General features: G+C 39.7%; 1 protein-coding gene across 1 annotated transcript in view; it reads right to left on the bottom strand.

Annotated features, from left to right (window-relative positions):
- Window positions 1–14,240, bottom strand: part of DORIP1 (dopamine receptor interacting protein 1) — a 41,128-nt gene that overhangs the window by 10,291 nt on the left and 16,597 nt on the right. The window contains exon 2 of the mRNA XM_082242491.1: window positions 2,034–2,558. Within this exon, the coding sequence (XP_082098617.1) occupies window positions 2,034–2,557 (524 nt within the window). The 5' untranslated portion in view covers window position 2,558. The remainder of the gene's footprint in view (window positions 1–2,033; window positions 2,559–14,240) is intronic.

The following is a 14,240-nucleotide window of genomic DNA, read 5'->3' on the forward strand; positions in this document are numbered from 1 at the left end:
CAGCCCCTGTCCAGTGGGGCTATGTCACACCCGACCTAGCGCAGAAGCTGAGGTTGGGTAGCGCTCGCTGGCTGGACTGGATCTAGAATATCAAGTCCGTCGCCCAGCAGTTGATTGTAGTTCTCACAGGAACAGAAAATAATAAAAGGAGGAAAAAAGTCAGTTGAAAAAGGAAAAAAATGCTAGGACCAAAGATCCCAGCAAGGAACTAGGTCCTTACTCCTGACTAGGCAGAAAAAAACTGACTGCCTATAGCAGGAAGTGGGAGTATATCCCCTGGGACTGCCCCATAGGCGTGGTCAAGCTTTTTTCCCACCTAGCGTCCTACTCCTGTAAGGGGCAATATAACCCAATGGTCAAGAAGATTCTGGAGCTGTGTCCATCAATGATTGAAAGAGAAATATGTTTTTGATGCTGTGTCCAATTTGTAGATTTTTCCCAACTTCCTGTCTTGAAGAGAAAAAAAAAAAAATCGACAGAGGATTCTGGCTGCAGGCTTTCTCCTCAGCTGATTCAAAACCTCAATATACCAAACTGGAGGCCATATGCCAAACCCGCAGCGATAAAGCTTTATTGATCCAGATATCACTCTTCACATAGAATTGATGATTAAGCTCACTGTTGAATGAAATACATTGGCAGAAATAACTTAGGTGGGTGGAGAGTGTTCACCAGATCAATGAAATATTATCACTGGAAGCTTAGAGTGTGGCCTCCGTTTCTTGCATATTATGATATAGATACAGTATAGTTTACCACCTGTGGTTTAGATCTTTGTAGGTTATGATATATACCTGACTAAGGCGTCTATTTATAAAGCGGAGAATGAGACTTTCACCAAACATCCTCTGTGGAGAATTAGATAGGTACATGTGTTTTACATGACAGTGAATGAATGATTAATTCTTCATCAGAGAATACTTGGTGAAAGTCACATGCTTTATATATAGTCCAGTTGAGCTGCATTTTTACTGTCACTCAACTGCCCCTGCGTAAGCTGCAATGGCAATGGACGGGGTTGTACACATACAGCTTTAATTCACGGCAAGGTAAAAACTATCCCCTGGACGGTACTGGCCACTGAAAGTGACCCATTCAACAGAATTGGGCTGCACTGCAACTGCATGCAATGCAAGTCGTTGCAGCACTGTGGTGTGGGTTTTTTGGGGTTTATAAAAGGGGGTGAGAAGGGAACCTCCTTGTCATCTGTCACATGCCCTCTGAAATTGATTGCACATCTCAACTATGGGGTCTTACCGCCGGCCAAACCACAAACAAAAAAAAAGCCCTTACTGTCCTGAACCCCCCTCAAAGCTGCTTTCACATTGATGTGCTGCAGTTTACCCATACCGCGGGTGCAGTGCAGTGCACCTGCGACTTTCCTGCAGGTTAGCTGAGCTTTGCCATAGACTTCTATTATATCTTGTGGGTGTGGTGCACTTTCAGAAAGCACACCAAACCTGCAGAATATATAAGAAGTCTATGGCTCAGTGCAGTTAACCTGCAGGAAAGCTACAGGTGCTCTGTGCCCGCAGATCAGTGTGAAAGCAGCCTAATTATTGTTAACCCTTTTATAGGAGCTAAAATGCCCACTGCAAAAGCGCATTGTATGTGATTTTTAATACACTGACCTTCTTTTCCTCTTACAGCTTCTGCAGGCATCACTCCCCAGACTGATAGAAAGGTCCTAGGCAAAGTGCATTTGGTATGACCCCACCTGGGACAGAAGCCGGCACTACAGTGGGAGCATATGTGGCTCCTGCTCCCTCCGCTGCCAGCACTCTGATGCTCAGGGATGGCAGGTCAGCATGCCCAGATCATGATCAACAAGTTGCTGACGCTGGGCATGCGCTTCCCTGGTTTGAGGTCGTGGGCCACATCAGAGGGCTCCGAAGGCCACACATTTAGTGTGGTTGAACACCCCTGCCATACTGTCTCTAGGGTTAAAACCTATTTATTCATTGGCTTTGTCTTGTAAGTTGTGTTGCCCTCAAAATCATTTTTGTGTTCACCGCTTGAAGTGTTTTACTTACTTGATAAGAATAGTCTCCATATGAGTCTCCTGAACACGGATGGGGCACTGCGAGTTGGAGCAGTAACTCTCCTGTATTGTGGCCATCAAACGCTCAAGGTTTCTGGTGAAATTCTCATGTTCGTTCCCAAACAAGTCAATCTCCAGAGAAGCTTTATGTATGCCAGATTTGTACTGCCTCTTCTCCATCTTGTCCCATATCCACAGCAGTTTGACGGAGGTGAAGCTGCAGGTGTCCATCAGATGGAGGAAACAATCTACAAACTCTCTGCCCAGGTAGTGGGACAGCTCCCGGGGGAATGTGTTGTTTTCACGCAGGATAACATAAAGAAGCATCAAAAAGCCATCAATCGTGCAAGTGTTCTTCAAGGTAATCTCCACATACAGGGGCATACAAGAGATGGCTTTACGGCCAGCTTTTATGGTGAACACGCCTCCCCAAGGAAGCACTGGCCTCCAGAATGAGCGTTCCTGATCAACGTTGTTTTTGATAGAAGCTTTGATTTCCTGAAACAATGTCTTCATCCTAAACAGAGAGAGTGCATTAATCATGGGAGAACTACCCAATGGAAAGTGTCCCTGGGCTTCCACCATCAGACATGATTTACCAACACCAGTCCAATCTGTCCAATCCAGAGAAATAAACTAAAGAAGACCTGTACAGAGGAAGTATGGAGGCTGCCGTTGCTGATCTGCCTCCAAAAAATGGTTCTGGCTGTCCCACTGACCCAATGTCTTGGAGTTAAGGCCCGTACACACGATAAGAAAATCGGAAGGAACATTTTGACCGATGAAAGATCTGCCGATTTTCAGATCGTTAGTACTGTATAGTGCTTTTGACAGCCAATAACTAAATTTTTGTACGACAAAGACTGGTTGTGCAGGCTATAAAGTTTTTAAGGTACATGAACCCAACGTCCAATTTTCGTTTCATTAGTACAGTTTTGTCTGAAAAAAAATCATAAAAGCAAGACTATGCATGCTCAGAAACAAATACATACAAAACAATTCAACACGACATAACTTCTGAAGTTGAATTCTGTCGTACGAGAATTTTCGTATGAAAGTAACCTCTTCCCTTTCGATATGAGACTAGCATGCAACAAAAAATGGACGAAAATGCGTGTGTACGAGGCTTTATTGATCAGAAACCAATCTTTGTATTTATAGGGAAAAGTTTCCGCGCTATTGGAGGAAATTAAGTAAATAAATGACTGCAGCCTACCTCAAAAATATAGGTACCTATATTTAGTGAATGTGGGGAAAAGGAGGTAAAATGGCGCTGTCAGGCTGATAAATAGGTAATATAAATATATCTTATAAGTGCACTGGTGATAAAGTGAATAAAAATCAAGATATATAAAACTTAATATGGTGAGTCCTTAAAAAGTGTAAATATGTATAAAACAAAATTAGTAAAAATATTTTTATATATATTATCGTGGTAAATAGGTGAATAAGAAAATTAAGATGTAAGTAAAAAATTATTGAAAATCAATTCAGTGTGTGATCTTAAAGGTGTATATATGACTTCATATAAAATACATTAAATAAATAAAGTGATGTTTTAAATATCCTCCATAAATAATTAAGGTGCTAATTAATCAAATATATAAAGTGCTAGTGGGCCAAACAATAAATAGCTTTGTATAAATCTGTACACAATCAATTCATAAATAGTGTCCCAGCAATTTAAATAACATAAATAAATAAATAAATATAAAGAGAATATATAGAAAAATTGTCCATATAAATAGCCAGATATTAAATGGTGCTGCAAATGTAATTGAGTCCCAGGATGGGAAATGAAGCAGGGATTTTAACAAGAAAAAATGGATTCCAGGAGTTCCAAACTGATGGGGGTGCTCAATACAAGAATAAGTGCTCCCCTCCTATTACTCCCGCACTCACCAGATGGTGGTACCCCCACAGGGGTAATCAGCGTTTGGGGTGACTCTCAAAGGGTCCCTCCGAAGGCTGACTAGTAATCCACTTAATCCCGACTTCATATGCCGTATTTTTCTCCAGGGGGAAAAATGATGAGAAATCCCTCCGCTTAAAGTACTCCAATATATTTGAGAGATCCGGATGAGGAAAAGAAGAAAGGGGCTCCAATAGTGAAGTATTGCAAAAAATAGGTGCTTTATTCATATAAATTTACAATACTCACATTCATTAACAGAAAAACGGTGCATGTATGTCCTAGGGACCGCAACACCCTCGTGTAGCGGTAGTTCCGGGACGCGGTGCGTTCCACCGGCCGGATGTGCGTCTCAGTCAACAGGAAGCGGAACTGACGTAACCACGCTCTACGCGTTTCGTCATCAATGACGTCATCAGGAGCAGCGTATGGTCACGTCAGGTCCGCCCAGTGTTATACTTCCTGGTTGCCGGGCAACGTTAATTGCGAACTCCATGGCCGCCAATAGGAAAAACCCTTTTCGGCGCGTCATGAGTTGCCGGGCAAGGACATACTTAACATTTAAAAAGGATAAAACGGACATAAATTCTATTGGTTAAAAAATCAAGCATCATCTGTTACTAAGTGGAATTGAGATGTCTAGCAATAGTGAAAGAAGATACGGTATATAAATACTAACAAAACTGTTATATATTTAAAAAGGCATGGTGGAATGTAAGCGATAAATAAATATTAAAAATATATATAAAAAATTAAAATAAAAACAACTTCATTTTTAATTATTAATTGGAGATAGCTTAACGATAAGTAAATGGATACTAGAAATAAATATAATTGGACTAGAGTCCATTAAAGGTGCATCCGTGCAGTTTTAAGGTAATAAAACAAAAATATATAAAAATCATTAAATTCAATTAACGGGAAGCATATTTTCTAAAAAAACATCTTATAAATTACCATAACTAGTATGCTTTAAATATATTTTTATAGGAGACGCGTTTATATCGCATCTATACAGTGGGAACTACATTTAATCATCTTTATATATAAATCTGGACCAACTACAAAAATCATTTATTATACTACAACTTTTACATAAATAGTGGATGTGATGTTTTAAATAATGCGTATTAACTTTAATTTCTTCCTAATTTTAAATGTCCTAATTTACATAGATATATTATACTTTAATTGGCATGTAGGATGATGAACATAATTAATAGGAAAAATAATATGAAATTAATAATGTGCTTCCTAAATTTGAGGGAGGGTAAAAAGTGCATATCTAACATATGTATATGGTTAAGGGAGCTATGAGATACGAAGAGTAAAAAAAGGGTCTTACTATAGGCTTATGTATCTGATATAAAGCAGTTTAAGTCTATATCCAAGTTGAGTCCCCCCGGCTGGAGGGACTCAAGCTGGTATATCCAGCGTGTCTCATTCTGTGAGATCTTACGAGTTTTGTTCTCCCCCCTCCAATGTTCTTTAATGGAGTCGATAGCATAAAAGACAAGACCCTTTGGGTTTTTTCCATGTACATCACGGAAGTGCCTTGACAAACTATGTTTCGGGAAACCTCTTTTTATGTTTCCTATATGTTCCCTGATTCTCACTAATAGAGGCCTTGTGGTTCTGCCCACATACTGTAATTTACACGGACATTCAATCACGTAAGTGACGTGTGTGGTATGGCACGTGATTAGGTCCCTTATTTGGAAAGTTCTTCTGTTTACCGTAGACTTAAAATGTGTGGTTTTTTTCTTTTGTGCAGGGTTATTTTTGCAAGCTAGGCATTTCCGACATCGAACAAACCCCTTCAATTCAGGGAATATTCTAACTTGTTTAGGTGGATCTACCGCGTTATGTACAAGTTTATTTCTTAAAGTAGGTGCTTTTCGGTAAATAAACCTCGGTTTTTTTGGTAAAATCTTCGTTAAAACTTTATCAGATTTTAAAATGGGCCAGTATTTCTTAAAAATCTTCTCCACTGACCTATATTGTTTATTAAAACCGGTAATAAAAGCACAGTTAAAATCCTCATCTTTATTCTTGTCCTTTTTTCTTAGTAAGTTCTCCCTGGGTAAATCTCTGATTTTATTTTTAGTTGTTTCTAATACTGTTTTATTATATCCTTTCTCCTCAAATCTTTTGGTGAGCTTTTCTGCTTGTATCTCATAATCTTCTGTGCAGTTCCGTCTGATCCTCATATACTGCCCTTTCGGTATATTCTGGATCCATTTTGGGTGATGACAGCTAGCCGTGGGAATGTATCCGTTCTTGTCCGTTGGCTTAAAAAAAGTTTTTGTATGTACATCATCCCTAACTTTAAAAATCTCCAGATCTAAAAATTCAATTTTTTCTGTATTAAAATTTGCAGTAAAATTAATTCCATACGGGTTGCCATTTAATTGATGTATAAACAATTCCAAAGTCTCCAATGGTCCATCCCATACCATAATCAGGTCATCAATGTAGCGACGGTAACATAACAACTCTGGTGGGTTCTTATTATATATCATTCTTTCCTCTAACATATTCATGAAGATGTTAGCAACACTGGGGGCATACCTAGCCCCCATGGCAACGCCTTTTGTCTGTACGTAGAAGGTCTTGTCGTACCAGAAATAATTTTTTGCCATGGCTAGTTGTAGGCCTTCTAAAATATAATTTATTTGGACATGTTTAAGGTCAGTCTCTTCATGTAGCGCCTTTCTGACACTGTCCAGACCATCCTTTTGGTCTATACTTGTATATAATGAATTTGCATCAATTGTTGCCAGAATACATGACTCCCCGATTTTTACTTGTTGTAACTCTGTTAATAGCTGCGTGCTATCTTTCAGGTAAGATTTACCTTTGCATACCAGGGGCTGCAGAAATTTATCTAGGTATTCTCCTAGTCTAGAGAAGAGAGATCCAATCCCACTAATAATAGGTCTTCCTGGGGGTTTATCCACCCTTTTATGTATTTTCGGAAGGTGGTAGATTACTGGGGTTTTTGCTGATTTTGGTAGCAGGTACCTGGCTTCCTTTTCAGTGAGTATTCCTAGATCTTGGCCTTTTTTGATATACATCTCTAGTTTCTTACGATATTCTTTCCTGGGATTTTTCTTCAGCTTTTTATATGTATCTGGAACACTTAAAAGATTTTTCATTTCTTCTTCATAGTCACGTTTGTTTAAAATTACCAGACCTCCACCCTTGTCGGCTGGGCGTATTACAACTTCTTTCTTCTTTTCAATGCTCTCAATAGTTTCCCATATCTTATTTTCTTTATTATTACGTATTTTGAGATTTTTCAAATCATATTCTACCATCTTTTTAAAAGCCTGAATGCATTCATTGTTTGGTGTTTTCGGATTAAAAGTAGATTTATTCCTTAGTTCCGTGTGTCTAAAATGGGTATCCTTTGTAGATTTGGAATGTCCTTTTAAATTAAAAAACTTCTTTACATTCAATTTCCTTAAGAATTTTTGAAGGTCTATATATGCCTCAAACTTATCCAGGTTTTTATTGGGGGCATATTTCAGTCCTAAATCTAAAACCGCTAATTCTTCTGGTGTAAAATCAATTCCACTTAGATTAAAAATTCCCGTATTTAAAACTCTCTCCTTCTTTTTCTTCCTCCCGCCCCGTTTACCTCTCCTCCGTTTCCTTCGTCCCATCGGTTGTTCCATGTGTATGGCCTCCCAGTAGTCTGTTGATATCCGTAGGGGTTCCTCCAGTTCCTCTGATAGGTAGTATTTTGGTCGTAGTCCATTGGTCTTTGGAAGTGCATTGGTCTTGGGGGTCCTCCCCATCCTCCTCCTCTCGGAGGGTTGAACCATCTTCCCTGTCTGGGGGGTCTCCCTCGGTTCATTCCCTGAAAAAAACTGTTGTTCCTATGGTCTTGGAATCTATCATTCCTTCTGAATTCCCGTGGGGGATAGACTCTCCTGTTATCCATTAATGGAGAGAAACGATTTGAGATGTTAATTGGATATCTGGGGGATTCATATCTCGAAGGTGGTGGTCTTCTAGGTCTGATGTTTCGGGGGCTTCTTGGTGGGAGTTCATAGTTGTCCGTTCTCCTTGGTGTCTCTTCTTCCATCTGTATATTTTCTCTTGTTGGCCTGAATGAAAAATTCCTAGCTAAACTAGGAGTAGGAGTTTCGACTTCTTCCTCTTGTTCATCTTCATCTGGTGTGGTCTCTCTTGATGTGTGTATCGGAGTATTGGGTGCTGGTATTTCCATAGCCTCATCTCTTATGGAATCCTGCCATTTATATACTTTATCGTTCTTATAATCGAGAATATCCCTGTTAAATTTCTTTTGTTTCTTTAATTGTAAATCCTTATCATATTTAGATATGATTAGGGATAGTTCTCTTTCTTTTTCATTGTATTCATTGGTGGTTGAGAAGGGGGTAAGGAGTGTTTTCAAACGAGTAATGTTAGTTTCAACCTCCTTTAATTTATGTTTCCTCCTCCCGATAATTTGTCTGAGGAGTTCTGATTCACATCTATTAAACAGTTTAAACCAATCTTCCATGAGTCCTTGGTCAGTTATACCATCATTAGGATGTAATTCCCATCTTAGTTTGCGTGGGGTCATTTTTTCTTTTATATACATCTCTAATGTGGAGATATCCCACCATACTCTTAATTGCTTTTCAAGATCGTGTCTGAGTTGTCTAAATAGACTATTGAGATCATGATTGGTGGTGGCCCTCTCTTGATTGAATACATCTTCTATATTAATTTCTCTATTTCCTATATAGCTAAAAATCTCCATAGCAGCAGAAAAAACACCTTTTAAGGGGTGTCAATAAATATAGGGAAAAGTTTCCGCGCTATTGGAGGAAATTAAGTAAATAAATGACTGCAGCCTACCTCAAAAATATAGGTACCTATATTTAGTGAATGTGGGGAAAAGGAGGTAAAATGGCGCTGTCAGGCTGATAAATAGGTAATATAAATATATCTTATAAGTGCACTGGTGATAAAGTGAATAAAAATCAAGATATATAAAACTTAATATGGTGAGTCCTTAAAAAGTGTAAATATGTATAAAACAAAATTAGTAAAAATATTTTTATATATATTATCGTGGTAAATAGGTGAATAAGAAAATTAAGATGTAAGTAAAAAATTATTGAAAATCAATTCAGTGTGTGATCTTAAAGGTGTATATATGACTTCATATAAAATACATTAAATAAATAAAGTGATGTTTTAAATATCCTCCATAAATAATTAAGGTGCTAATTAATCAAATATATAAAGTGCTAGTGGGCCAAACAATAAATAGCTTTGTATAAAAGCACATTATTAATTCCATATTATTTTTCCTATTAATTATGTTCATCATCCTACATGCCAATTAAAGTATAATATATCTATGTAAATTAGGACATTTAAAATTAGGAAGAAATTAAAGTTAATACGCATTATTTAAAACATCACATCCACTATTTATGTAAAAGTTGTAGTATAATAAATGATTTTTGTAGTTGGTCCAGATTTATATATAAAGATGATTAAATGTAGTTCCCACTGTATAGATGCGATATAAACGCGTCTCCTATAAAAATATATTTAAAGCATACTAGTTATGGTAATTTATAAGATGTTTTTTTAGAAAATATGCTTCCCGTTAATTGAATTTAATGATTTTTATATATTTTTGTTTTATTACCTTAAAACTGCACGGATGCACCTTTAATGGACTCTAGTCCAATTATATTTATTTCTAGTATCCATTTACTTATCGTTAAGCTATCTCCAATTAATAATTAAAAATGAAGTTGTTTTTATTTTAATTTTTTATATATATTTTTAATATTTATTTATCGCTTACATTCCACCATGCCTTTTTAAATATATAACAGTTTTGTTAGTATTTATATACCGTATCTTCTTTCACTATTGCTAGACATCTCAATTCCACTTAGTAACAGATGATGCTTGATTTTTTAACCAATAGAATTTATGTCCGTTTTATCCTTTTTAAATGTTAAGTATGTCCTTGCCCGGCAACTCATGACGCGCCGAAAAGGGTTTTTCCTATTGGCGGCCATGGAGTTCGCAATTAACGTTGCCCGGCAACCAGGAAGTATAACACTGGGCGGACCTGACGTGACCATACGCTGCTCCTGATGACGTCATTGATGACGAAACGCGTAGAGCGTGGTTACGTCAGTTCCGCTTCCTGTTGACTGAGACGCACATCCGGCCGGTGGAACGCACCGCGTCCCGGAACTACCGCTACACGAGGGTGTTGCGGTCCCTAGGACATACATGCACCGTTTTTCTGTTAATGAATGTGAGTATTGTAAATTTATATGAATAAAGCACCTATTTTTTGCAATACTTCACTATTGGAGCCCCTTTCTTCTTTTCCTCATCCGGATCTCTCAAATATATTGGAGTACTTTAAGCGGAGGGATTTCTCATCATTTTTCCCCCTGGAGAAAAATACGGCATATGAAGTCGGGATTAAGTGGATTACTAGTCAGCCTTCGGAGGGACCCTTTGAGAGTCACCCCAAACGCTGATTACCCCTGTGGGGGTACCACCATCTGGTGAGTGCGGGAGTAATAGGAGGGGAGCACTTATTCTTGTATTGAGCACCCCCATCAGTTTGGAACTCCTGGAATCCATTTTTTCTTGTTAAAATCCCTGCTTCATTTCCCATCCTGGGACTCAATTACATTTGCAGCACCATTTAATATCTGGCTATTTATATGGACAATTTTTCTATATATTCTCTTTATATTTATTTATTTATTTATGTTATTTAAATTGCTGGGACACTATTTATGAATTGATTGTGTACAGATTTATACAAAGCTATTTATTGTTTGGCCCACTAGCACTTTATATATTTGATTAATTAGCACCTTAATTATTTATGGAGGATATTTAAAACATCACTTTATTTATTTAATGTATTTTATATGAAGTCATATATACACCTTTAAGATCACACACTGAATTGATTTTCAATAATTTTTTACTTACATCTTAATTTTCTTATTCACCTATTTACCACGATAATATATATAAAAATATTTTTACTAATTTTGTTTTATACATATTTACACTTTTTAAGGACTCACCATATTAAGTTTTATATATCTTGATTTTTATTCACTTTATCACCAGTGCACTTATAAGATATATTTATATTACCTATTTATCAGCCTGACAGCGCTATTTTACCTCCTTTTCCCCACAATCTTTGTATTTAACTTCAATATTACTGAAGCTGGAGACAGCAATCAACCTTCTTTTTTAGTAGAGTTTAGCAAGAGCAGCCCCCTTGTTTTACATTCCTTCACTGAAAAAAAAAAAAAAAACTATAATCTGTAAACAGCTAAAGGAGGAAGGTGGTGAAGTGGTTAATGAGAAGATTCACAAGGTTCTCTAAGGCTCTAACTCAGTTGGCCTGGCACTGCTTAGGTGTGCCTCCAGTTTAAAATAGTTTGGCTACCTACAAGTTACTTCTGAGCAAAAAGAAGTGCCTGGTATCAATGTGGGGGGCTTTTCATGGAACTTACTGTATCTAAGGGTAATACAGTCCATTGTCTAAGGCCAGTTTTTCCAGAGAGATCCTAATGTTTGTGGCGCATTATTGTACTTTTAAACAATGCATCCACTAAAGCTGGCCACGGATGGATTGAATCTCGGCTTGTTCTGCAGGGACCAGCTATGATTTGATCCATGTATTGGCAGGCTGATTGTACCCAAGTCTATCCATACATCGATTTGGGTACGACCAGCAGGTTGGATTTCCGGCATGCCATTATTGCCAGCAGCTATAACCGCTAGAAAGAATCATTGTGTTATCCTGGCAGGGATGGCTCCCCGCCCCACAAGGAGAACACAATAGCGGGAAGGATTCAGTGTTTATGAGGGGGAATCAACCAAATTTCTTTCCAGTAACCACAGAAAATCGCATAATCTATGGCCTGTCTAAAATTACCCACACATAACGGGGGTAATTTACTAAAACCGGAGTGTGCAAAATGGGATTTTTTGGGACTGTAATTGGACTGTAAAATTCATTTCTCTGATGTTGATTGATGGACACACCTCCTGATCTTCATAACCATTGGGTTATACTGCCCCCTACAGGAGTAGGACACTAGGCAGAAAAATAATCTTGCTACACCTATGGGCAGTCCCAGGGGGTATACTCCCTCTCTCTGCTTACTCAGTTTTGTTACAAGCAGTGTCAGAAAAATTACAACTCCACATAGGGGTGGGTGCTGAGTCCTTTTATGAACATTAAAGAAATAGATTTTTCGGTAAGTCAAAAATCCCATTTTCTCTTTCGTTCATTGACAGACACAGCTCCTGATCTTCATAACCATTTGGACATCACAAAGCAGTGATAAACAGATAAAAAATTCCCAAGGCTAAACAGTAGCCACCCAGGCAACATGAGCTCAACCAAAATAACTGGAGCCCACCTAAAAAAAAAAAAAAATACCCTCAAAGAGGATCAAGTCCTCTAAACAGCCTGCAAAACCTTGCGGCCAAAAGAAACATCCACAGATGCCAACATATCCACTTTATAGAACTTTGTGAAAGTGTGCATCGACGACCAGGTGGCCGCCTTGCAAACCTGCGTCACTGACGCCTGATGACGGAGGGCCCAGGAAGCACTCCGTGCCCGAGTAGAGTGCCCCTTGACAGGGAAAGGAGGTACCTGACCCCTGATGAAATAGGCCTGAATAACCATGTGTTGGATCCATCTGAAAATGCTCGCAGAGGAAGCAGGCAACCATTTCCAAGGCCCATCCATGAGCACAAATAGTAAGTCTTACTTCCTAAAAGATTTATAGCTGCCAGGTACACCCTAATTGCCCAGACCACATCCAAGGCATGCAAGGCAATTTCCTTCTGATGTTTCGGCCTGGGACACAGGGAAGGCAACACAATGTCTTCATTCAAATGAAAGTCAGAGACAACATTTGGAAGAAACGACGGACAGGGACGAAGAATCACCAGGTAAGGTGACTGACAGGATAACGCCGCCAGTTCTGACACCCTGCGCGCAAAGGTGATAGCCACCAAAAAAGCCCCCTTCTGAGACAGCATAACCAAGGGAATCTCCCAAAGATTCTCAAAGGGAGGCTTCTGGAGGTCCGAAAGCACCAAATTGAGGTCCCAAGGCGGTAACGGAGACCGCACTGGAGGAACCAAATGCCGGACACCCTGAAGAAAGGTACGCACCAGGGAGTGTGTGGCCAAGGGTCATTGGAAGAAGACTGCCAAAGCCGACACCTGGCCCTTGTTGGTACTCAAGGCCCATCTCTATTTAACTCCCCCCCCCCTTCGTTAAAAGAAGGTCAAGATCCGAGCCACCGAGAAGGAAGACCCACACCATGCAATCTACGTCTTCCACCTACGATGATAGATCTTCCTAGAAGTGAATCTCCTAGCTTTTAACAGCATTGGAATCACAGACTCAGATAAACCTCTATCCATCAGCACCTGACGCTCAAAAGGGAAGCCGTCAAAGCCAGCGACTGTAAAGCAGGATGGCAGATTGTGACAGCAGATTCTTCCTGAAAAGACGCTTCCAAGGAATGTCGGCGACCAGCCGCACCAGATCAGTTTACCAAGCCCGGCGAGGCCAGTCCAGAGCCACTAAGATGACTGGAATCCCTTCTATCTCAATCCTGCGTCGAAGTCTTGGCAGAAGCTTGAGAAGAGGGAAGGCGTAAATCAGACGATACTGTCCCCGACTGGGTCATCAGCGTGTCTGCGGTGTCCGCCAGAGGATCCCGTGCCCGAGCCACAAACCTCTGCACCTTTCTTTTGAGCCGAGACACCAACAGATCCACCTCGGGGATGCCCCACCGGAGACACAACTGATGAAACACCTCAGGATGAAGGGACCCCTCCCCTTGGTTCAATGCCTGCCGACTGAGGTAATCTGCCTGCCAGTTTTCCACCCCTGGAATGTGTACAGCGGAGAGAGCTGGAACAGACCGTTCTGATCCCCTAAGCAGAGACACTGCAGAGTCTTGTCCCATTTGGCCAGAATCTCCCTTTGCAGGGACCTCGTATGGAACTGTGCAAACGGAACCGCCTCGAAGGTAGACACCATCAGGCCCAGCACTTGCATGCAAGTCCGGAGGGACGACAATCTGCTGGACAGCAGGAGACTAATTGAAGCCTGCAATTTCCGGAGTTTGTCCAGAGGAAGGAGCACACTGGCTAAGCCCGAGTCCAGAGTCAGACCCAGATAGTTCAGCTTTGTAGACGGAACCAGAGCAGCCTTCTGAAAAT

The sequence above is a fragment of the Pelophylax lessonae genome, assembly GCF_965119305.1.
Source record: "Pelophylax lessonae genome assembly, chromosome: 13".
In the NCBI taxonomy this organism is placed as follows: Eukaryota; Metazoa; Chordata; class Amphibia; order Anura; family Ranidae; genus Pelophylax; species Pelophylax lessonae.